Consider the following 26913-nt stretch of genomic DNA (forward strand, 5'->3'; position numbering starts at 1 on the left):
ATTTGGATTTGCATTACAATGTTGCAACCGATGTCCAAAGAGCAACCATTTAATGCAACCTCCAAATCTATATTCATGTGCATGTGAACGTTGAAATACTGAGATATTTTACTCAATACACTGTAAAAAAATATAGCAGTTTAACTGTAAAAGACTGTAAAAAAGTCTATACACACACACACACACACACACACACACACACACACACACACACACACACACACACACACACACACACACACACACACACACACACACACACACACACACACACACACACACAGGTAAATTATATTATGCATTGCATTACATATTATATATTTCATATATACATAGACGCCATATTTGTGTTTTATCTCTATATTGGCAAATGATCAAATGACAAGAAAAAAGAGAAACAAATTATTGTATCTTTGTTTTTGTTATGGCTTATGAGAAAAAACAACAACATTTCATATATTTGAAGGCTATTCCATTGATCAAATAAACTTTGTTTAAATATAAACTAATTTATATTAAGATTTAACTTTATATTACTTTGTTTACTTTTAAATACATAAGTGTATTCAATATCACATTTATTGCTTTTGTAAATAAACGTAATATAGTGATAAGTGTGAAATTTTGCTGGTACAGTTAATGGCTAATGAAATTTTGATATTGTGTAAATTTAAGGGGACAAGGATGAAAATTAGCCAATCCGGCTAAATCAGGTAAAAAAAAAAATATATATATATATATATATATTATTAATGTGTATTGTCCCTGATTAAATAAACCAATAAACAAACAATAATCAATAAACAATTTAGGCCAGTTTATTTAGGCCAATAAACTGGCCTAAATCCACCCTGTCCTCAACAGGCTTACACAATAAACAGAGCAAGACATTCTAAACTCTAGGATTAATTGATACATGGCTGGGTGTGCTACGTACTGTACAACAAAATAATGGACAGGATATTCTTCTAGGCTCCTCATGAAGTGAAGCCCGCTGGGGATAAAGTGTCTCTGTTACATCACCAATAAGCCATTCAATAAAGAGTATCAGGTTGCACATTCATGGCAGAAGCTGTTGGCGATGTCAGACCCCACAGGGAGAGGTTTTTATTTTGAGCTCAACTGCTTCTGTGATGCTAAATCAGCACACTGCCTCCCAGGCCTTTGTGCTCAGTCCACATCAGAAGAGAAGAGGCTCTGTCAAGAGTTATCTTACAGTTCTTACATAATCACATCAGCAGAAAGGATGCAATGCTTTCAATACAGGTGAGGAAGCTAGGAAACGCAACTTCTGTGTGAAATGTGTTATAAAAAAAATATAAAAATATAAAAGCACTACTGTGTTGCATATTAACTGTACTACAGTGGCCCAAGTAAACCACACTTTAAATGCATGTTTTCTTTAGCATGTCTTTGAATTACTTAGCGAAATAGGAAACCAAGGTGCCGCTATTTAAAAAACAAACAAACAAACTATAGCTCAAACACTTTAAGAAATGTATTTCATAAAAAATTTGTTAGGTTTAAAATGATAAAACAACATACCGCACAAAATTTGCATCTTAAGCAACATTTTCAGACATTTTACTTTCAACCCAACTTTCAACTGATTTCAACCCAGCAGGACTGTCATCTGAGGTGAAAACCTCTGAGCAGAGTCATGGTCATTTGGTCCATGTTATTGGTGTGTGTGTGTGTGTGTGTGTGTGTGTGTGTGTGTGTGTGGACAGCAGGTATGAGAGAGACAGCTGGTCTAAGCTAAGGGCTGTATGCCAGTCTGCCAGATATGACCTCATGCCCTCACTCCATAACCAGGATGAGATGTGCATATAAATTTCCCATGTATACCAGACTAGTTTACTACATGCCAGGTTTGATTTATGCTCTAGTCTAAACCAATATACACATTTTTCCTTTTTTAACTTAAAATAATAATAATAATAATCAAAATAAAGTAAGAAAAGAAAAGGAAAAGAAATACAACATTTATCTTAATAATAGTAATTTTTAACATTTGAGCATATGAAAGGTGAGTAGTTTTACTACTACAACCATGGAATCATGTCTAAAAAACTAAGAAAGTGCAAATGGTTTCTTTTGGTGTTTAATTTTTTTGACTGGGCGACATTTAATATTACAGGCTAACAACAACTTATTTCCCTAAGGTAAAACTAAAATATGATATCAACAATTTATAAAAAGAAAAACGTCATCAATATCAAACACTCAAACAGCATAAAACCAGTATTACTACTCCTTTGAGAGCAAATTTCATTACCCATGCTCCTTCACTAGGGGTCAGGGGAATATATACAGACCACACTTGAGGATGTATGCATGTGTGTATGGGTGTTTATGAGGTTGTGTGAGCGAGGTCTCAGGGGCTCTGTTTGTGTATGCGTGTGTGAGGCTGAGATGTCATTGTGTGCCTGCTTCCATCTTGCCACCCTGACCATTACGATCCCTCGGCTGCCTATAAACCTTTCCCCCCGTGAGAGAAAAGGTGAGGAAGCGGTTTTATTGAAATGTGAACAGAAATTAGAGCTGTTTCTACACATCTCAGCTCAGGACAATATCAGGGCTCATTTCACATCTTCATACGGGCTAACCTTGACCCCCTGCTCTAAGGGATTGCTAAAGGCCCATAATGTCACGCCATTATTCTCTGCGGGCTAGAGTGAGATGGTATCGGCGACAGTGCAGATGACCTGATAAACTGTGCTGCACACACTGCTCAACCACATAAAAGCCATAAAACCCCAGCCCGAGGCTGAGCCTCATAAATCACGTCGCATTAGGGCCTCAGTCACAGCGGACAAAGTCTCCGCTGCTCATTTATGCGACGCTGATCTGAAGTTCTCGTGCTACTCATATCTTGCTAGTTTGTCTTTCATCTCTTCACTCTCTTGCCCCTCTGCCTCTCAGATAACACATGTATGTCACAGCAAACATCTTTTGACAGCTTGCTCCCATCTCACCCTTCATCTCTTCACATGCCAGTTTCTGACACGCTCACATGATGATGTCAAACCTAAGGCTCATGGGTTTTAAGGCAACTTCCTGTCATTTATATTTTAGGCTTCATTGTTATTCTATGTACTGCAGGCCAGGGTTATTATTGCTAACTAAAACTAAAACTAAATTATGCTAAAATCTAACTTTTGTTACGCTTGTTTTTAAAGCAATGCAAAGTTTTCCCAACAGTTATTAAAATATAATGTAATGTAAAGTTAACTTGATGAAACATATAAAAGTAAGTATTTTATGTTCTTCCCCAGTGAGTACGGGAAATTCAAACCGAATCTGTACTCAAATTGAGCTTGACACGCTTGCACTTCTCTTAGTTTCTCTCTCTCTCTCTCTTTCTCCCATTTTCTCGATCATCCACACATTCCCAGTGGAAAAGAGTTATACAAGGCCTTGTACTTCAAAAGGCAGTGCTAAAACTGGAAGCGAGGCAAAACAAACAGATGCAACAAATATATACATTAGAGTTGACACATGCTGATGAAACTGACTGGAAACACCCCGAAAGCCGCAGATGGTTTGGAAATTTGCAATGGAACACACAGCCTCATTTATGACTGACCGAAAGGCTAGGAGTATTTTTCATTTTATTTATTAAATCTAATAAGCACATGCATGGATACAATTACAATAAAGTACATTGGTATTTTTTTTTTTTCGATTTTATTTGCCAAGCCATTTTTTTTGTACTTATCCCAATACAAATATATTATAATATATAATAAATTATAATAATAAATTATACATAGTTAATAAAACTATACAGAAATGGAGGAATGATGGAAAATGATGGCATTTAATGGCAAAACATTACTGATTGTTGTGTAATTATCGACCAATTCTTACTGATACTACCAGGGCTTGACAAAACCTAATGTGTGTTGGTCAGTCAGATCAATTTACCTAGCTGACAAGTTAAAAAAAAATAGTAAAAAATAATTTCACAACAAAATGTCAAATGTTTAAGCTAGCTTGCAAGACATTAAAACCATGTAAATGATCAAAAATGGTAAGATATAGTAAATATACAAAATTTGTAAATATACAAAAAGTGTCTAGTATGTCCATTATAGTACACGGGTACATAAAAACTATTTATAAAATCAAAGTCTCAACACAAAAGACATCCGATTGGGGACGGCAATCACTATGTCCTTTGCATCCCCAAAATCACATTCATTGATACTTTGCTCTTGCCTGGCACATACTTAATTTCCTCAGGCACAGGGATTTCTCTTTGCCAAGTTGAAACTAGGCTGTTTTTTCTTATTTCTTTTCAGCCAATTCCCTTTGTTGGCAAAGTGCCAGTGTATCTGCATATGACATTTATGCATGCGTGCGAGTAATTTGTTATATTAATTGGTCCGGATTGTCTCTCCAACTCTGCCCCTGAAGAGACAGAGCAAGACACAGAGAAAATAAAAAAAGAGGAGGGGGGAGAGGAGGGGAGAGAAAGAGTCAAGGTCGGATAGCTGTGTGTTAGGATTTATATGCTTTTTATGGTGGTATAAATTCTTCTGTGACATGCACTTACTCACATTCACAAATGCACAAACACACGCTTACTCTTTTCATGCACTACTGTCCACTGGACCTTTTATAAGTATGTATGCGCAGTTGTTTGCAATCAGAATGTTAGGAAATTGTTTCTTTTGTCTATATGTAAATCTGATCAAATAAACCCATGCGTACAGCATGTGATGTCATGGCTGCGCAAACACATAATTGGATGAGAGGCAATGAAGTAAGTAGTAAGCTGACGACTGCGGAAGCGATGCAATTCTTAGTTCATTAAGTGCGCACACAAAATTTCTACGAAAACATACACAAATTAAGTAAGTATGCTAAGCAGTCTGCATGGTAATGAGCTTTGCATTTCTAAAAGAGACAAACCCTGAGCTTGCCCTAACACATATACTGACCTGGGGTCAGTCACCATTTACACAATCAGACCAAAGCTTTTAGAAATCTTAGCTAAGACCTTTAAACAGCAGCCTCACTGGTTATATCCATTCCTAACAATGTGTATACCTGACACACATAATGCATGGATGGTTTTTGAGTCACTTTTTTTATAGAAAACCTCTCATTCAAAACCACATCATATGAGAGCATCTAAGCTGGCAGAGAAAAGTTCATGTAAGCGAGATACACAAGATACATAAGGAGAATTACTGCCTCAGAACAACAGAAATGACTATCAGGCCACCGTAAAAAGGATTTGTTTTGCATGAAAGCAAAGTTATTGTTATTAAAATCATCTGCTCATTTAAAAAAAAACAGCCTTGTGGTAGAGAAAAACACATGAAACCGACCTAGGGGGAAATAAGAACTGCTAATGCACAGTACCGATACAAACATAAACAGTAAAGTATCTGTGTCCTTGGCAGTGTTGTACCAGGAAGCACGTTCTAGGGTTCTCATAAAGTGATGGTGAATAACTGCATCCTGGGTATTGCAGTGCCAAAAAGTGTTCTCATCCAATAACATGATTGTAAAATAAACATTTAAAGGAAAATTTAGGCTATTTTGAACTAGCAGTATTGTGCATTTTACCCGTTCAAATGCATTCATGCAGATGCACTAGATATAAATTTCTCTTCGAATTTTTGCAGTATAGCACTTTAAAAATGTTAACTCCACAAATCAGAGTCTCTTTTGTCTGTGTTGGATGGTTAGTTAGTGTAGAACATGACAGTGTCAGGATTTTTATCTATGTGTCGAGGTTATTCCATCATTCCTAATGTGTGTAAAATATTGGGCAGACAGTAATGAGTTTTCTGGCGTCATGCCTGTTCTTTCCACACTGGCCATTTCGCATCAAATATTTGAGTAAGATTAGGTGGCATATCGCCAGAGGAAATGATTCACAATGTGTGATTGTGCGTGTTTCTAAGGGGGTTTACTTTGCTAAACTTTAGGGACCAATTATCCTCAGATGTTAGCTATCTGATACAATCTTCATTTGAGGATATTCAGGGAAAAACGATTAATAAATAAAGCAATTTTTTAACTTAGAAAAATAAGGCTTGGTTTATGAATATTAATTATGCGCCATCACATAATTAATACTCAACAGTCCCAGTAGACTTTCCTGATTTAGGTCTTAAATGTAACTTTTTTTTTTTTTTACTTATAAACTTATATTTTGAAAAAACCTGCATGTAATTACAGCTGTAATTAATTCCTGTAATTGCATTTGTAATTACACTGTTGACCCTTCCCTTACACCTTAACCCACCCTTAAACCTACCCATACCACCACACCTGCCCCTAACCTTACCCGTATCACACCTCAATAGCAGCAAAAGTGTTTTACAATACAACATAAACACAATAAGTACAATGTACTTATTTTTCGATGTAAGTACATAGTACTTAAAGCTACTTAATAATTAGTACTTAATAAAGTTGGACCAAAAATATTATAATATTTATGTATTTATACATTAATAGATAAATAAATACATTCTAATTTATATTTTATACATTATTTATATTTTTTGTCAAAATGCTACAGAACAGGTATTAAAAAAACAAAAAAAAAACATAAAAAAATATAAAATTATTTAAAAAATACCTGACCATGACATTCTTATCCAGTTAAAGTTCATTATTAGATCCTTGAAAAGAAAACAAATAAATAAAAAGTGAATATGCTCCATGTCCACAATTAATATTATGAACCTTTCCTATTTTTACAATGCAAATGTGCAAAGAATCTAGTACAACGTCACACATCAGCTGTGGCAAATATTTTTCCGGATCACCTTATCAACAGTAGGAAAACTAGCTAAACAGCTTAAGATCGACCACGTCATATTAATCAGTGCTTGATTTGCCCTGTGCTAAGAGAAGGCAGGGGATCCTTTAAGGAAGATTAATGTGTTTTAGAGTGCAACTGAGGCAACCTTAATGAGATTGCTATCTCTTTAATGAAGAAATGGTGTAATCAGAGAGAGAGAGAGAGAGAGAGAGAGAGAGAGAGAGAGAGAGAGAGAGAGAGAGAGAGAGAGAGAGAGAGAGAGAGAGAGAGAGAGAGAGAGAGAGAGAGAGAGAGAGAGAGAAGCCTGGGAATGAGAGAGAGAAAGGGGGAAAGAGAGGGCATCTGCTGCTTAAGCATCAAAGCTCAGTTGAATTAGTCCACAGCGTATGAGGACTGCTTGACGCTAATACCACATGAAATATACAGTAAAAAAAGTAATCCATTATATATAAAATATCATGAATAGTTCAATTATTCATAACTGACCTCATCTATTCTTATGTTAACTGCCCACTCTTAAGGCTTCAGCTCTACAACTGCCCATAATGACCAGGCTTGAGGCCTGTATGACCAAGCAGAATGCCAAATTTGAGCTTGTGCTTGCAAATGACCCTAGATGGATGAAGACAGAGCAAGGAAAAAAAGGGCTGTGGAACAAAGGCCACAGAGTGAGCAGCTCAAAGATTATTACATGGTACATTGAAGCATGTGATTGTGTGCAGCTGAGAGGCTGCGGAAGAAAGCACTGGTCATTTTCACAGGGTCATCTGGGACACCAGGTCAGCCAGTGGGGAATTCCATGAGGCTGCAACATGACCTCAGGAGAGAACGTGTGCATGTGCGCTTGTGTGTATATATGGAGGTTAAAGTCAGTGCTTGAGGGCATGACCAAGAACAGCTTTGAGTGATGGGAAACGAAAGCTATAGGAGGGACAGAGAAACATATATAGAGAGAGAAAGAGAGAATGAGTGACAGATATAGATCGGACTTTTCAACACAACATCAATGAGCACTCCCTCGGCCAAAACAAATACATTTTATTTATTTATTTAAATGTGCCAACTCAGCACATTACTAAATGAGAAAAATGAAAGAACTGGTAAGAAGGTGGTTGAGTAAAAAACAAAAGAGGGGGGAAAAAACAGCATGCCGAACAGCAACTCTGTCGATCTGTTTACAAAACCCAGTGTGCTGCTTCACTACAAGTGTTTAACTTTGGCATATTGATCAGCTAACAGTGTGATTCCCCATCACAAACATACATAGCATACACAACTCTAAGTTATAATAATCCTCAATGGGAACCCTTTACAATAAGGTTATATTTGCTAACATTAGTTAATTCATCAGTTAACATGAACTAACAATGAAAAATACTTCCAAAGCATTTATTAATCTTAGTTCATGTTAATTTCAACATTTACTAATACATATTTAAAATAAAAAGTTGTATTTGTTGACATGAAGAAACACTGAACAGTTGTATTTTATTAACTAATGTTAACAAAGATTAATAAATATTATGAGAAATATATTACTCATGTTAGTTCATCTTAGTTAATGCATTTGTTAACTAACCTTAAAGTGTTACCTCAATGTTTAATCACACTTATATACATTTCATTAATACATTGTTCAGTATTAATAGAAATGCACATTTATTTTAGGGATGCAACAATATTACATTTCTGGCTAATAATTATTATACCATGGTCTATAACCAATAAATGGCCTAAATTATGTACAACTTTGCCTAAATAAATTACAAATAAAACACTACAAACTTTTAAAGTGAATAACCTCATCCCTAGTTTATTTCATCCCTAAATATTTTGGCTTGTCTGCCATCTTTTAAACTGCAATAACATTTCACAATATTCCTGTTTTTACTGTATGTTCGGTCAAATAAATGCAGCTTCTGTGAGCATGAACAGTGTGCATTATAAAATGCTAGGTTTTAGAACGGAGCAAGACTCCCACGTTCAAAATACTCTAAAATTTGCATTTCTTCTGTTGTTTCTCCATAAAGAAAAAGAACTGAAGTCCCCGACAATGACAGAAAAACTACATAAGTGTGGTTGTGACCTTTCCTAAACTGTATTTGTCACACTCTTCTCTCAGCTTTCTTGTATTTGCCTACTTTCCGTTTCTTTTCCTCTCTCACTTTCACTCCAGAGCCCATGCTAACAGCCACAGTGAATCCATCAGCATTTGACAAGTGCAGTCATCCAAGAGAGAGTGAGCCTGACGTGGCCCCCAAAAGATTGCTCTTTAAACGCAATGTTTTGCCAACAAACTTTACCAAGCTGGAACACATTAAGGCCAAACTGGAGAGCTGGAGGCACAGGAGGGGTCAGTTGTTTGCTAAAGCACTCCAAGTACATTACTGCCTGCCTCCAAAAAGCAAGTCATACATAAGTTGATGGGTTATGATGTGAATAGATGTGTTCTAACCCATTTTTTTATTATTTTTTTAGCTCTGGTTGCTCTTTTGCGTTTTGTATAAAATCTCACTTTGAGCTGTGAAGAGGTTCACTTCTGTGCCATCTGACCACTGTTAATGTAGCCTTTAGTGAAAGAGATGATGAAACCATTAGGAAGGAGAGTCTAAGCTTGCAGTCTCTGCAGATTCTGAGTTTATTTATTCCACACAAATCTAAAAGGATGCTCGAGGGCTAGTAGTACTGTGCATGTAAAATATGCAAGTGAAATAAAAATGTTTAACCAGAAAGTTATTATACTACCATTCAAAAGGTGTAAGAAAAGAAAGTAGGCCACTTTTATTCAAAGACCCATGGTGTCCACAAAAAATATTAAGCAGCACAACTGTTCTCAACAGTGATGATAATAAGAAATGTTTTTGAGCACCTATTCAGCATATTAGAATGATTTCTGAAGGATCATGTGACTAAAGTAACAGCTGCTGATAATTCAGCTTTACTTGTCTTTTTTTTTAATTTATATATATATATATTATAATAGAAACGGTTATTTAAAATTGTAATAATTATGTGTTCAAAGCCTAAATCCGAATTCGGAAAGGCGCGTAAAATGAATAACGCATTCTACAGAGCCCATAAAGGGACATGGTTAGGCTTGCTGTGGTAGTCGGTTACATTACAGTACATCATGATTTCACTTATTACGTGAAGATAGTAAGGAGAGATGCCAATGGGGGAGGATTTGGTGTACAACAGAACCTAAGCGTCACTGACAAATATCTTATCTTGTAAAATGTGTAGTCAGTACCGCCGCCCCCTATACAAGGAGTACGCGTGATCACGAATTGGAAAGTGAAAGTAAAAAGCGATTTCAATAACCTGCATATTGATAGCAGTTCCCTGATGCCTGCAAATTATATACAATATAATGACCAAAATAACAATGTAATAACTATATAATTGCGAGAGAAAGCAAAAGCATTGATATATATTTTTTCCGCCCATCTCATATTTTTTTTTCCATTGCCATGTCCCTTAGGGGCTCCATAAAATGCGTAATTTCCTTTCCAACATAGTATTCAGCTTCAGGCACATCCCTAGTTATAATAATGTTTCATTATGTTACTGTTTTTACTATATTTGTAAATAAATAAAATATGTAAATAAATACAGCCTTTGTGAAGTTAAGACATGTCTTTCAAAATCATTACCGACCCCAAACTTTGAACGATATTGTATATAACAAACAATCAAATTAAATCACTGAATATAGTTTAGGGGTAAAAGTCTGACCATGGCTATTAGTTCTAAAACTCAACTTTAGCTTGCCACCCATATCATTACTCTCGTCTTGCCTTAAGGATAAAGTTATGACTCCACAACAGCAAGAGAAGGTCACACCAGACCCATAAATATGTGTATGTGTCCATGGGTGGTGCATTTATTAGCTCTAAGTTATAGTCTGTTACCTCATCCCAAACTGAGCCTCTGTGTCAGAGATTTTATTGAGCAAAGTTACCTCTTAAAATGAATTTAGCTTCTGACCAACTTCAATTCTTAATTGCATCAAAATGGAAACCAAAAAACATCCAACTAGTTTAATTCATATTTATTGTATTCCTTTATTATAAAAGGCTGATGTTAACCTCCCAGGACAGTCTACTCCAGACTATCTCAGACTTCCAATAGGCCTATATTCATTAAATCCTATTGCAGGAAGTTAAATGACTGAAACTCAATGTTTGGATTGTACTGTTAGGTTGAAAATGAACAAAGACACTTGCTGTCCTGTTCCAACCCCCTTTTCCTTACCAAAAGGGCCATATGGAATTCCTAAAGGCACAAGAAGTGCTGATAAATTATCATGGCCCGTAGGCCAAGATTTGTACATCAGGGTCTGTTTATTGTCACACCTTTAGTATGGCAGGGGAAGATATAATCTGCTGATTGTTTAGTTTGAATGTCTCACATTTGGGTTTCAGTCACATGTTCAAGGAAGGGATATAAGAAGACTGTAACTGTTGCTCTGCCTCTTCTTTTCTCTGGGCTTTTCTCTCTTTTCTTTGTCTCTTCTTCTTGGGGGCTGTGCTCTTCCCATCTACCTGAGCTCAGCCTTCCATCTCCCTTCTCTCTCTCTCTCTCTCTCTCTCTCTCTCTCTCTCTCTCTCTCTCTCTCTCTCTCTCTATCTCTCTCTCTCTCATAACATTTTACATATATGCTGGGTACAATTAATGGTATATGATTTGATCATCTCATACATCTATTTTGTCACTATTTCAAGTGTAACCATAACTAGATAATGTCATTAAACCCTTTCAATTACAAATTGTTTGCTTCTGATTTAGTATTAACTTTGAAGTGCTACCTATTGCAGTAAAATATAGTCACAATATAGCAATGCTATTTGCGCCTATTTCAGTCGTTGGTATAAGTCGCAGTGGTTGGTAATATGCAAGAAAGGAACAGTTCTTTAGTCATTTGGCGATCCTGCAGCCTACAGTTTCACTGTAGTGAAACCACCCTCACAGTACATAAGGAACATAAAGGGCATGTTGAGCCAGAAGATCCATAACAACAAAGTTTAGATAGGCCTGAGTGGAGTAAAGAAGCAGCAATCTATGGATGCAAGTATCACGAACATTTACTGAGCCCACATCAACTAATCACTTTTCTCAACTTCACTTTCTCACACACACAATTTATTGGCCTACATTCACAGATGACACTACTTCACATCTACTTACAGATCTGTCCATCCTCAAAGACATAAAAGCATGACTCTGTTCTGACAAAATCTAAATTTTAATAATTCTTGAAAGTTAACAAACCAATCTATCAATATATATATAAAACCTAGTTGGATTCTCATAAAAAGGAAGCATGTGGTGATCCAATAAGCTTTCAATCAATTCCAAAGGTGAGTTATTAAAATTCAGGGTATACAAATAAAAGGTCATCCGAGAAGGCAGACCTACAGAAGATAAAGAAAATGAGAACCTCTGATGACCTACCTGGAGCAGCTTGTATCTCCACTAGGCCTCCAACCATGATAAGTGCCTCAAGAATCTTCACATGGTGTTCTGGGTTTACATCCGCACTGCAGCGAGAGAGAGAGATATTTTAAGAGCAAGTATATATTAGGGCTTTTCACACTTGAAATAGTTTACCCTGGGTCATTCTAAACCCTGGGTAAACTGATTCCTGGGTTAACTTGCTTCATGTTTCACACTGCTCATAATATACCCGGGGGTTAACAATTAATCTCTGGGTATTCATAAGCTGACATTTCACATTGTACATTCCTAAACCCTGGGTTAACTTTCTTATTTGCATATTTGAATATACTCATTGTCAGTGTTATTGATTAGATGAACGCAGCATGCGATTTGTTTACATAAAAACTCTAACATTGCAGCATCCTAATATTGCCGACTGTACTTTCGAGTTTACTGAATGGATACTTCAGTCTACAAAGTTAAGAGTGAAATGGTCTCTTTTTCACTCAAATTGTTTCATTTCAGCATTTGACATTTTGCCTCTCAAATTCTGAATTTACTGTTTATATACAATGTGCAGTGTTTCCGTGACTACAAAGCACGCAAATATGAGCCCACAATTGGTTGTCTGTTGCTAAACATCTAGGTTTAACATTCTAAAACCACATCATTTTACACTGTACAAGTTTGGCACAGCAATGCGGGGTTAACAATGCAAAAGTGCAGAGCAGGGTTTCATAACCCTGGGTAAAAAGTGGTGCTAAACCTGCTTCTAAATTACAAGTGTGAAATGTTCCTTTACCCAGGGTAAAAAGCGGTGTTTAGGACGACAATAACCCGGGGTTAAGCACAGTGTGAAAAGCCCTATTGTCATGCTAGGGTTAAAAGTGTTGTTAGACCTACAGTAAACAAATGCTCTGATATATTAGTCATGAGACATGGAAGTTCAAAAATAAGTGAAACTTACATCCAGAACAATGTCAGTCATAATCGCTCACACACATAGGTCATGTCATGAGTTGCAGCAGCTAATCTACTTGGCGAACTGGTGACTGTTTATTTACGGTCGGAACTCGATTGGATTTTTAGAGGAGAATGTTCATTTGCTTATGTATTCAGATGCAATCCAGGTCTTGTGATGCCTCAATGACATCAGGTAGTGAGTGAAGCTGATGACTAACCAAAAATGATTGTTTGAGGCATAATGCATTCTCTCTCCCTCCTCCACTTCCACATCCTCCCTCTCCCTTTGCCTGAACTGCCCCAGAGCCATAAGACAATTGACAGGCCGCTAACAGCAAGGAAAGTCCCACTGGAGTCTCTTGGCAGAGGGACAAGAAAGCAGCTCACAATCGAATAAGAGCAAGGCAACTTAATGGACTACAATGTGCTGAGTTACTCACTTGCACACTACTCTTTATTATGTGCACTAAAGTCCTTCATTCAGGAGGGCACTTTATAGAGGGTGTGATATCACCAGCTATTTAGTTGTACTGGCTAGTTATACTAGCCAAAAAGTATCATGGGATTACCATATTATTTGGACATGTACCATACTGATACCACAATTTCGATACAAGAAAATGCTATAGTCGATGAATGTGGTATTTATTCGGTACCACTGTATGCACTTCCATTCAAAAGTTTAGAAAAAAGTTTTTCATGCTCACCAAGGCTGAATTTATCTGAACATAAATACATTAAAAGCAACATAGTAGTTGCAACGTTATGAAGTATTATTACAATTTAAAATAAGTTTTCTATTTTTATAAATTTAAAATGTAATTTATTCCTGTGATGGCGAAGCTGAATTTTCAGCATCATCACTCCAGTCTTCAGTCACATGATCCTTCAGAAATCATTCTAATATGCTGATTTGGTACTCAAGAAAAATTTAAACATTTAAAAACAGTTGTGCTGCTAAATAGTTTTGTGGAAATCCTTTTCCTCAGGATTCATTAATAAATGTATAGTTCAAAGGAACATCATTTATGTGAAATATAAACCTTTTGTAACATTATAAAAGTCTTTACTGTCACTTTTGATCAAATGAATGTGTCCTTGCTAAATAAAAGTTCTACCAAAATTAAATACAATATAATTTTACCTAAGGATCCATGATTATGACAATAATCACTACTGGTATAATTGTTATTGTTGTTATAATAATTGCAGTATTACCATTGACATTCTTTTTGGAAGAATGATTGATTATTCAATAATCACATTTATCAAATACATTTTTGGAATGTGTAAAAAAAAATGTAATTTACATTTTGAACAAACTGTAACAATTGCATCAAACATAATCATAATCTGATTATTTATATAATTCATTTAGCAGCATTAGTACAGTACATCAACCATCTACATTCGCTTGACCATGGTTCCACCACAGTAACTTTTAGGGGTCTCTATGGGGTGCCTCTGAAACCTCTTTTCCACAGTCAAGAATGACAGGGATCACAATGCTTCATTTAACCTGTAGCATAAGGAAATATGCAAAAATCTGTTCCACTGTCAAAATTATCATCATGTATTATAGTCTGATACAGAGGTTTGGTACATAATAACAGTCAGGTTACATACATAATTTAAGTCGGGGTTCAAGCGCTTTAAGGCCTTTAAGCACATGTGTAAAAAGATATTATATTTTATTTAGCAAGCATGTAAACACTAAGAAAACTTAGGAAAGCAAAAGCAATTTATAAAAAGATAATATAAGAGATTCAGTCAAGAATCATTGGTGGACAAACATGCACCTATGGAAAAATGTACAGTGAAGAATGTTAGGGCACCATGGATTGTTAATGAGTTGAAAAACATTATGTTTGAGAGAGATTGGGATTGAGCTCATGAACATGTGTCCCGAGTTTCCATTCACAAGTTAGTGGCCCTGGTCACATCGAACATTTTGGGTCCCCTTAGTGACCGTGAATTGAAATTTTGAATTTTTTTGATGATTATTGATAGACACTCTCCAGAGAATCTTCACTGCACTGGTTTGGTTCCGGTTGGGCCAAAAACCTAGGACTAGTTTGCAAAAGTAGGTTTTTTGAAAAAACCCAAATACTCGAAAATCCGAGCCTACGCCTAACGGTTTAGGAGTTATGAGCAATTTTGTACTTTTGACCGTTGTAGCGCCCCCGTCAGGCCGTTCGGGGCGCGCCTTTGGTGACGTTGTAGGCGGTGTGAGTACTACCAGCCCTCAAAGTTTCAAGTCTCTGCGACTTACGGTTCGGTCTGCCCGATCGGTTTTAGATGGAGAATGCTGCATCATGGGAAAATTAACAATAACAATAGGGTTTCAGCGCTGCGCTTGAACCCCTAATGAGTTATCAACATTCACTCCTGGTACTCTTCAAATGGCAAGTACAAGGTATTTTAACATAGTGCAACACATTTTAATAAGCATTCCCATCTGTTGTATGTAATGTGCTGTTCCTCTCAGGAGATTGTACTGGAGCTGCAGCCATTAAGGGCTGTCTTGGGCTGAGGGACAGATCAGAAATAACAGCTCCCTCATCTCTTTCTGCTCCACTTTAATTAAACTAGGGGAATAAAGATAGGCTTTGACATATGTTCAGCTGGGCTTTCTGCTGAAACAAAGAACATGTATGGACATGCATGTGTAAATGTGAGCATGTATGCCTTTGATCATTTTTATAGGACTGCTTTTTTCCACAAGAGCAACCAAAACATTGAACATGATAATACATTATTTTCCGGCCACAAACATTTTTCTCTTGTAATGCAGCTGGTCCAGAAAAGTAATGACTTATCTCAGAGCCAAGTCAGTAATTTATCTTGTTACATAATTTGTTATAAATAAGTTACCTTACACTCATACAAATAAAGCCCCTTATTCTGGATATATACTACCATTCAAAATATTTTTTTATTCAACTAAATCCATTACAAAAACTGATAAAAATACATTTTACAAAAAAGATTTCATTTAAATGCTGTTATTTTGAGCATTCTATTCATCATGGAATCCCGAATTAAATGCATGTCGAAAAAAAGAAGCAGCAAAACGTTTTTTTAGCATTAATGATAATAATAAATGTTTCTTGAGCACCAATTCAGCATATTAGAATGATTTCTGAAGGATCGAGATTTGGAAGATTGGAGTAACGGCAACTGAAAATTCAGCTTTGCCATCATAAGAATATATCGAATTTTTAAATATATTAAAATAGAAAACAATTTTAAATTGTAATAATATTTCAAAATATTACTGTTTACTGTATTTTGATCAAATAAATACTGACTTTGTTCAAAAACATTTAAAACATATTTCCGACTTAAAACGTTCAAACGATAGTGTAGCTTAAAGACTTGTAGATTTCGGTTGACTACAAGTTATGGACAGTACCTGAAGTGGTTGTTTTTGAAGACGGCCTCGCTGTAGGCCAGAGCCAGAAGCCTGGGGCTTGTCTGAGCTGCTCCCCGACTTTCGGCCACCTTGCTTAGGTGTCGGGTCAGATGAACCAGGAGCTGGTGGTTAGCCTGAGGCACACTGGGGGAGTCGAGGATTCTTTTCAGCTGCTGTCCACACTCCTCTATGCTTTGGGTCTCTGAGAGATTGATAAGAAAAGTATATTATAAGCCCAAAGGGTGATTTTTGGTGCAGCAAAAATCTGTAACCATATCATACAAAACACACAAACAAAACAAACAGCACACACAACATTCTGACATCTTACAAGTTTAAAAGCCTTACAACAGTTGGAACAAAAGAATGCCTATACTGATTGCTTTTAAGTTTAGGCATACTAAAACATATACCAAAAGGAAGCATTGGAACATGGAACAGTGAATGAGTAAAATCTGCAAGAATAGCTCTAGCTTTCTGTAAGACAAACCGTTAAAAGCTATTTGATAACCCGGTCTGCTTTATGCCAATAATCGTACTACCTTGGTTGACATGGACACTCGATAAGTTTCGATGATTAACAATTACATTACCATACCAACAGCATATAGAAAAGCAAAGTACAGATTCAATGTAAGATTTATTGCACATGGTCAAAAGAGTCCTACTGATATTAAAAGTACAGAGCCTCCGAAGACAGTGTAACCGCTGCTGGCCTTTCTTGCATACTGCTTCAGCATAAGTATTGAAACACAACTTTTTATCAATGAAAAGTCCAAGATACTTGTAACTCCCAGCCCATTCCACCATTTGACCTTTCACTCTTGGTTGAGGAGCCAAACTTTTTTATGTTTACTTGCATAAAGACACTGTCATACCTTGTCATAAATTCATTCACCACTCCATCAAAAGCCATTAAAAAGTATCAGTGCATTTAAATCTCAAATATTTTATGATGTCAATGTAGATAATTTATCAGTATCTTTGTAATTTGTATTTACAGTATGTTATAATAATGGCTTCTGCCATTATCATGACAAAGCTGCTTCTTTTATGAACAAAGAACAAACCTTTTTATGAACAGAAACTGGGAGTATTGATATATTAATGTTTCTTTTTATGATTCCATTTTAAGATTCCCTTTCAATAATTAATCCGGTCCCCTGGTTAAGAACCACGGTTATAGAGGCATTCAAATGGTCATGATCTGATAGCACCAAAATAACTCACAACCCCAAGCCCTTACTGAAAATCCTGATCTGGGAAAGGCAGAAGACAGAGAACAACATAAGTACAAAAAACGAATTATGTAAATTATTTACTATAACATAAAATATTTCAGATTGAAATGCACTGATATTTTTGAATGGGCGTCAATGCATGAGATGGTTTGAGCAGCCAGATAATGCAATACCAAAATCTACCAGCAGAGAGAAACAGGCTAAACATTCCGTGGTTCTAATAATATAGGTGGAACTCAAACAGCACCAATGGACATTAGGGCACATAAAAAAAACACACAAAACCCATGACCTGGGACTGGAAAGTCAGCTCAGCAGGAGTTAAAGTGCTAGCCTAACATTGCCCTCGAGTCCATTGTCTATAAGCGCCCACAAGGACAATGCAGTTATTTCGACAGCTTCCAACATATTGATGAGCTCCTTTGAGATGGGGTTTCCCACAGCAAAGAGGCCAGCATCTGTGATTCAGGCTTATTTAAGCTAAAGTGGACCCTGGTGGCACAGCAAAGATATGAGCATTTCATTCCCAAGTCCCTTACACACAATGAATATTTGTCTTCATCAGCCAAAGGAACAGGTATACAGTCTGGATATCAATGCAACATCAGCCAGTCTGGAAAGAAAATAAGGGGGAATTCACGAAGAATGAACTGCTGATACCTCGGTTATTCACAGTACATGCCGGGTTATAACTCTTGTCACAATCATTTGACGAATAACTGCCACCGTGACTGATAGAAAAGGTACACTACATCTCTTTTAAACAAGATTTTCTTTACCACCTGCTTTCCCACATGCAATGTTCAAATACTCCAAACATGAAGGAATTGAATTTACAGAGATGTAATACATGTTGATTCTAAGCCACTTATTCAATGATGAATAACATGAACAATATGCGCAATACAATGAGCAATACAGCATTTGTTACCAAACAAATACAAAGTTTGATTTTAATAATGTATTAGTAAACACTGAAATTAACATTAACTTAGATTAATAAAATGCTGTACAAGTATTCATGTTAACTAAAATAATTAACTAATGAAACCTTACTGTAAAGTGTTACCTATGATTCTAAGCCACCAAATATGTGACTTGTATATATGACTTGTATTAAATAGATTTAATAATAAATATATTATGTTATAATGTTTAAATAAATAAAAGAAAAAAAACATGGTCAATTATAATTCTAAGCCAAAAATAAGTACATATTATATGATATGATATAATATAATATAATATAATATAATATAATATAATATAATATAATATAATATAATATAATATAATATAATATAATATAATATTATATAATATAATATAATATAATATTAATGTTTAAATAAATACAAATGTATATGTTTAAATAAATAAAACAAATGAATTCATATTTTTGGTTTTATGCTCGTTGACAACAAAAAAGTGTCATACAACAAAACACAACTAGTAAAAATTAACACATACATTTCCTATAAATCATATTATTGTATAGTCAGCTTTATTCATCCTTTGATAACATAAGATGTACACATTATTTTATCATTTCCCTTTCATTTTTTAAAGTAATAGTGATAGTCATAATTTTGTGTCAAGGGTGTCAGCTTGCAGATACATTCAGTAAATCTTACCGGTCACAACACATTCAATGATTACTGCCTAAAAGCTGCTCTCACACAGACTTAGTACCCTGTCAAATGCATTTTTCCTGCATGAATTATGAGCATGAACAAAGCCATTAAGGTGTTGGCTGGTTAAGGCACTTCTGCCATAGTGCTTATAGAAGATAAGTGCAGAGAGGTCAAAGGTTATGAGCAGTGGGTGGCAGGTGGCAGGGGGGTCGAGTGATGAATGTCTGACAATCTGCCGATCAGAAAACAGGTCAGCACTTTGACCTTGGCCTGAGACTCACTGACCATTGATACAAGAGGGGTTCTATCAGCAAGTTATATGCATGCACTCAGTAATGCATGCATAGACACAGACACCCATGCCCCCAGTCTGGAGCCGGACGGTCCCACCCCGTGCTGCCTCCTGGAGATTACCAATAGAGACTGACCCCTGTTCAATAAAGGCCAGCGTCATGGGCTGTAGGCCACGGTTGGGAACTTGGCCGAGTCCATCTGGACTCAGCACGACACAACCGAGGGAAAGGAAGCCCTGCAGACAGCCAATCACATTCCTGGAAGAAGGAACACTGGCTACTGGCCAGCCAGATTGGCACCGGTGCTCAGTGCATGAGAGATACCATTGAGTAATGTTCTTACAATGAGACTTAGACACTCAACGGTACTCAAAATCACTAAATGGAGTCACATCTAGCAGAAAAATAACTTTTTGCATTTTTCTTCTATACTAAGTAAAATTGTCATGCTTTAGGAAGCAATACTTTGCTGTTTCGTGTTACATTTAAAGCTTGAAATGAATTCGATTTTTCTACCCTTAAGTCATGCATCATAAAACTCCTGGAGTTTTGGATAACATGGTATTTAAAAAAATGGATGTAATAGCTTGAATTGGTTTGTTGATTAAATTAAGGATATCAAACAAAAGCATGCCTGATTTCACAATCAAATGGATTTTATCCAGGAAAGAGGGAGGTAGGATTTGGCATTGTTAAGAGCACCCCATGACAAAGGGACTTTCCAGAAAAGATTATTTGCCATAATAGCCCATTGATTTTTTTAGAATGGTTATCGCAAAAATGCTGAATATGCCATATGGCACATCCTAGAGAGACTTAGCATCATAAGATTTAAAGACACACTGACCCAATACAAAATGTATTATAGCCCCAAGTACATTATAGTGAGTCATTGTCTTGATTTTTGTTCACTGCATCACAAAACTAATATTAAAAATTAGTAGTAGTTATTATGATGCAATATTTCACTTCAGTAATTCCACTATATTATTAGTGGAAAAGATAATATGTTTACTTTGCAGTACATCCTTAAATATTATTCAATCAATACATTTAAGGATATAAATTGTCTGCAAGAATTCTCAGGCATCAGAAACATGATGCAGCATTACTCAGCGAGGGTGCTTACATAATTCGGTTTGTCCTTACAAAGTCAAGCAACACTTTTGAGCAACCAGGCATAACTAAAAGATGGGGCAGACTCTGTGTACGCTTGTTTCATTTTCAGTGGGAGTAATGCACAGCGAAGTCAGAGAGAGATGGTGTGAACCTACCCTCCGGCATAGTAGCGCCCCCACTAACACACACACACACACACACACACACACACACACACACAACCTCTCTCTTTCTATCAAACTACTTTTGTTCTCGGCCTCTCTCAAGCCTCTTTCTGCCCACTGAACATTTAGCATTTATATAGTAAAGAAGACAAACACACCCACCCAATTTAGTTGTGCATTTTAAACATTTCAATTCTTACATAATTTACTCACCAGCATGCAGTTCAAACTTTGAAATTTGAAGAAATGTACTGGATGGCAATTATAAAGAATGGACACTGAGGCCTTCAAGCTTCAACAATGAAAAAAGCTTTAAAAGTATCATAAAAGTGATACCATTCATTATTCACTGAAAATGTACTTAAATCCTAGATTTTATTGGCAAGAGAGATGCCGTTCAGCGTTCTTTAGAGTTGTATCTTTTCAATGACTTTCCATTTCTCAAGTTCAATTCACTCAATGAAACTCAATGAGCTATTGCATGATTTTTGAAGACTTAGAATCACGGCTGGCCAGTGGCATAGGCGGTTGCTAAGCACCGTCAAATGAAAGCAAGAGTATAAAGCAAGCAAAAATATAATTTCGGCGAAACTTATTTGACAAACGCTCCAGTGCGTATTTGTGTTTGAGCTCTGGAGAACGTCAAATGTTTCTATTTGTTTTTGCTGCATTGAACAATGAAGCTAATCACAGACATGTCTGTTGATCTCTTGAACAAATGGCCAATCAGAGGTGTTTAAGTCAGAATCCACTCACCGCTCAAAACGCCAGCAAGTTCATTCATTGTGCAGTGTATAGACAGCTTCATTGATTATAATGGAACTTTGTGAGATCGCGATGAACTGAGAAGAGTGACAGCTTTTTAGTGATTTTAAATGGAGCATTCTTTGTGTCTGTTTATGCCAATTAACATCATTTTAGTACAGATTACAATATGTTTACTATAACAAAGTTGACATCAACGAAAAAGAAAGACCATAATAGTAATGTAAAAACGTAAAAATGAACGAAATCACAAGTTAACAACTCTTCATGGCACATGATGTTTGTGTATGTGGCAACAGGGTGAGGGCGAGAGCCGTGAGAGAACGGTGCGAGGCCGGTGGCGATTGATAATGAGCGTCCAGCCTCGTATCTCATGGATGAGCTACGGAAGCATAAAAGGAGGAGTGATGACAGTGAAGGATGAGAGAGGACCAGGACTGGACATTATGTTATGTTTTGTTTATGTGTGTGTGGCAGTCGTCCATGAGGGATTTTACTTTCGTTTTGTGTTTATTTTATAATTAAAGTGTTTGAATGTTCTCCGGTTCCCGCCTCCTTCTTCCCTGAACAACATACATTGCTACAGTGTACTATTCTGAATAGCTTTTTTAGAACCTCTTTACTGGCAACCCTAACACTGTGGGCCGTATTTGCTTCTTGTAAACGGCAAGTAAAGTGCAGTGTGTTTTTATAATTATATCACTATTTGCTTTTTTTTGGCCCGGCCCTGCTTAGAATTAAGAATACAAGTCATACATACTACACACCACTTCTATGATACTTCTGTGCTTTCTTCATTTTAAAACTTGAAAGCCAAAGTACCCATTGTAATTGCCAAAAAAAAAAAAAAAAAAAAAAGAGAGAGAGAGAGAGAGAGAGAGAGAGAGAGAGAGAGAGAGCAAACAGAGAAACCAGTACAATTCACTAAAATGTTTACCATTGTGTTCCATGAAATGTATTAATTTTCCATATATACTGTATATATATATATATATATATTTTTTTTTTTAAATTTTTTTTATAAAATTGTGTTGTTTACATGTTTTGTGTTCAGCTTACCCTGAGCAGTGTAGACCAGCTCACTGTACACTACAGCTGGGATGGGTGGGCAGGGCAATTCCTGAATGTAACCTCTAAGAGTATCAGCCAAAATGGACAGTTCATATTGCTCAAAGTCCACCCCTGCTGGGTCTGAGAGAGAGAGAGAGAGAGAGAGAGAGAGAGAGAGAGAGAGAGAATGGTTAATTATAGGCTCCCAGGGTGCTTTCTCCATTATTTACCCTTCCAAACCATGTGCCCTTGGCAAAACCCTATAACGATTCACTTACAGTGGTGGTCAGATCCCCTGACCATTCCTGCCCCCTCTGGGGACAACGACCCAGTCACAAGCTTAACAAAGAGAGTAAATTTGAGTGGAAGTCTCCCGGTCAATAACTCAAAGCCTAGGATAATGGCAGCTTGAAAGACTGCAATTATACAGTAGTAATTTTAAAGGTCCCTTCATTGTGCTGAAATTATAATGGCATATTGATGTATTGGAAAGGTATAAAAGGCACTGACAGAACTCTCACATATTTTAGATCAGAGCTTTTTCATTTATAGTTTGGGTATAACTGCAGATTCATAAATACTTTCCTACTGTACAATCCACAATGCCTGCAGAATGTTGGGCACTGAAACCCCATTTTTAGGAAGTGAACAATGTAGGAAAATATGTAGAGCTCAGAAGCATTTGAGTAATTTTGACACATTCATTGCACATGTTGGACATCTGGATAAAACTATGAATACAATATTGAGCTACCCATCTTTAACATTTTTACTGAGACTTCTGATTCTCACAAATCATTCTGATTCATCTCTCTCTCCTTTGTAGAATGAGTAGTTAGGCAGTAAGGTAAGGTAAAAGGTAACCCCCATCATATATTTGTCAATGGTGTTTTAATTAAACTTGTTTTATTATGGCTATGATATTTTCACCTCATCGTTGGATGAATGAATTAATGAATTAACCTCTTCAATCCTTTACTGCTCTCCAACATCCCATGCCATTTTAATACAAGAAAAGTGTCTGACCCCTACGGATAAATTGTAACTGCATTGATCGTTCCTCTGACTAATTGTAAAATAAAGTTTCGCTGTGATCAGGTCCAGTGAAATCAAAAACCCATTAAGCTTTGCTGATGACCTTTTCCCTCTAAATGTGATTAGTTTGATGACTTGCCATTATGCCTGCTTCCAATGCAAAGCTTGGTATTCCAGATTAACCAGGTAAGTAATACAAACTGCTTGGGAGGGACCTACAATGGCAGATGAAACCATAAAAAGACCTTAAAAAACCTAAAGAGCCCATATCACAGTAACAAAAAGAAAAAAAAAAGAGAAAAGTTGAACATTAAAAAAATATATACATATCATTATACTGTATGTGTTGAGAGTCTTTTTATTGAATGCAATTTAGTGTAATATACAATGAGGATAGTGAAAATACATAGTTTTTTTCAAAAACATTTTGAACAATTAAAAATGAGAACATAAAAATGAATAATAATTATGTAAGAATTTGCACTATTTATAGGTCACTAATAAAATGCAGTGGAATGGGGGAAATACTGTAAAATGCAATATCATGAAGCTTCTTCTAAAAGTTGAACTTTTAACGTAACAACTTTGTAACTAAAGTAGGCAAAACCTCAGTCCTACTTCCATCAGATTTTTAAAAAAAAATCGCTTAAAGGAAGGCTGAACAATTTGTCTTGCCATTATGTTGATTGCACTTCTAAAAATGTGCAACTAAAGAAAAAAAGTGTTCTTTTACATTAAACTCACATGGCTAACAAACGGTGCTGGGCTAATATCAGGCAAGATTAGTGCAGGGATTTTCCATAACCCAAGTCCCCCTCTATCACAGAGGAACAGTCATGCGAGAAACTACCACCTATTGATCACAGTTTCTCAATGAATCCCATTTACTGGTCGCAATGTCCATTCTGAGCTTCCACATGTATTTCTTATTTTTCTTATCACCTTGACAGTGGATGCCCATCTGCTGATCTTTAATTTCTTGCCTGCCAGTGGCCCAAATTGATTGTTTCCCCCTGCTTGGCTTGATCCATATATTGTTGAAGTGTGCTTTTAAATGCCCAGTTTGTAAAGTGTCTAATCCACTATAAATAGATTTGTCTAGGTCATCAAGAAGCTTTTGCCCCATCCCTATCTCTCCATTCATTCATTTACATGCCTATCAATTAAACTCATTGTCAAATTCAGTTCTCGAAGCCGTCTAGCCTAAAACTATTGATCTGCCAGGCCTTTGTTTATTGTGCCTAGCACCACATGTTGGTAACCGGGACACATAATCATTTATGATCATTTTGGCTTTACCCTACTCTCCACATTGACCCTATAGTACCTGATTGAAATTTGTAAAGAGATGTCACATGATGCAGGACCAAAAGGTTGTGATATAGCCTGAAAATCTTCAGACTGGTTTTAGAGGTTAGTGCTGTAAGTTAAAAGCCTTGAAATGAGTCATCAACATGATCCTTTGGGTAAAGGTCACCACTGGCTCTGGATAAAGCTGCCTCAGCTGGTCATTATCTGCTGTTAAAATTTTACAGATGGCTTAGTCCCTGTGGAAGCGCTGACCTACAAATCTCGCATGAGCTATGGAGGAAAATAAAGGTGTAAATTATAGTGGTCCAAAAGGCAGGAATATATATATATATATATATATATATATATATATATATATATATATATATATATATATATATATATATATATATGGTTTTACGTATCAGGACATCATAAAAAATCATTAGGTAAATGCAACCTCAGATGAACATCATCACATGACATATTACACCGTGCCATTATTTTTTTAAACAAAAATAAAGCCAAAATGGAGAAGTGACAAACTAATATTATTCAGTTGCTTGTAGAGACACTTTTAACAGCAATAACTTGAAGTAATTGTTTTCTATATGACTTTATCAATCTCTCCCATAGTTGTGGAGGAATTTTGGCCCACTCTTCTTTACAACATTGAACTTAATCAGTTCATTGAGGTTTTTGTGGGCATTTGTTTATGCACAGCTCTCTTAAGGTCCTGCCACAGCATTTCAATCGAGTTGAGGTTTGGACTCTGACTGGGTCAATGCAACACCTTGATTCTTTTCTTTTTCAGCCATTCTGTTGTAAATTTGCTGGTGTGCTTGGGATCATTGTCCTGCTACATGACCCATTTTCACCAAAGCTTTAGCTGTCAGACAGATGGCCTCACATTTGACTCTAGAATACTTTGGTGCACAGATGAGTTTATAGTCGACTCAATGACTGCATGATGCCCAGGTCCTGTGGCTGCAAAACAAGCCCAAATCATCAAACCCTCTACCAACGTGCTTGACAGATGGTATGATTGTGCTGATATGTTGTGTTTGGTTTTCACCAAACGTGGCGCTGTGCAATATGGCCAAACATCTCCATTTTGGTTTCATCTGTCCAAAGGACATTGTTTCAGAAGTCTTGTGGTTTGTTCAGATGCAACTTTGCAAACCTAAGAAGTGCTGCCATGTTCTTTTTAGAGAGAAGAGGCTTTCTCCTAGCAACCCTTCCAAACAAGCCATACTTGTCTAGTCTTTTTCTAATTGTACTGTCATACACTTTAACATTTAACATGCTAACTGAGGTCTGTAGAGTCTGAGATGATTGGCAACTGTACTGAATGTTTTCCACTTGTGAATAATCTTCCTCACTGTAGAATAATAGAGCAACAATTGCTTCTCTAAGATCATTGCTGATGTCTTTCCTCCTTGGCATTGTGTTAACACACACCTGAATGCTCCAGACCAGCAAACTGACAAAACTTCTGCTTTTATAGAGGTGGTCATGTTTGCCTGTGATCAACTAATCAAAGGAATTTGATTAGCAGTGCCTGACTGCTGCTTTCCCTCTTAGTTCCTATGGAAGCAGTAAGAGTCCATTCAAGCTGGTTTATTGAAGGAGAAAATGTCAAAGACCAAATTATTTTCAGTGAAGTTTTCACATCAAATCTAATAATGAAGATTAAAGCTAATGGAATGATC

The 26913-nt window shown here is 36.4% G+C and overlaps 1 protein-coding gene across 2 annotated transcripts in view; it reads right to left on the minus strand.

The window, feature by feature from the left end:
* Positions 1–26913, minus strand: part of pik3r3b (phosphoinositide-3-kinase, regulatory subunit 3b (gamma)) — a 170750-nt gene that overhangs the window by 62054 nt on the left and 81783 nt on the right. Inside the window, exons 5-7 of one of the 2 annotated variants that reach the window (XM_084128423.1) lie at positions 22886–23017; positions 16611–16812; positions 12248–12333 (exon numbers count right to left, since the gene is read on the minus strand). In XM_084128423.1, the coding sequence (XP_083984549.1) occupies positions 12248–12333; positions 16611–16812; positions 22886–23017 (420 nt within the window). The remainder of the gene's footprint in view (positions 1–12247; positions 12334–16610; positions 16813–22885; positions 23018–26913) is intronic. The other variant, XM_084128424.1, reaches the window with a different exon arrangement.

The sequence above is a fragment of the Abramis brama genome (assembly GCF_963993115.1).
Source record: "Abramis brama genome assembly, chromosome: 11".
NCBI lineage: Eukaryota > Metazoa > Chordata > Actinopteri > Cypriniformes > Leuciscidae > Abramis > Abramis brama.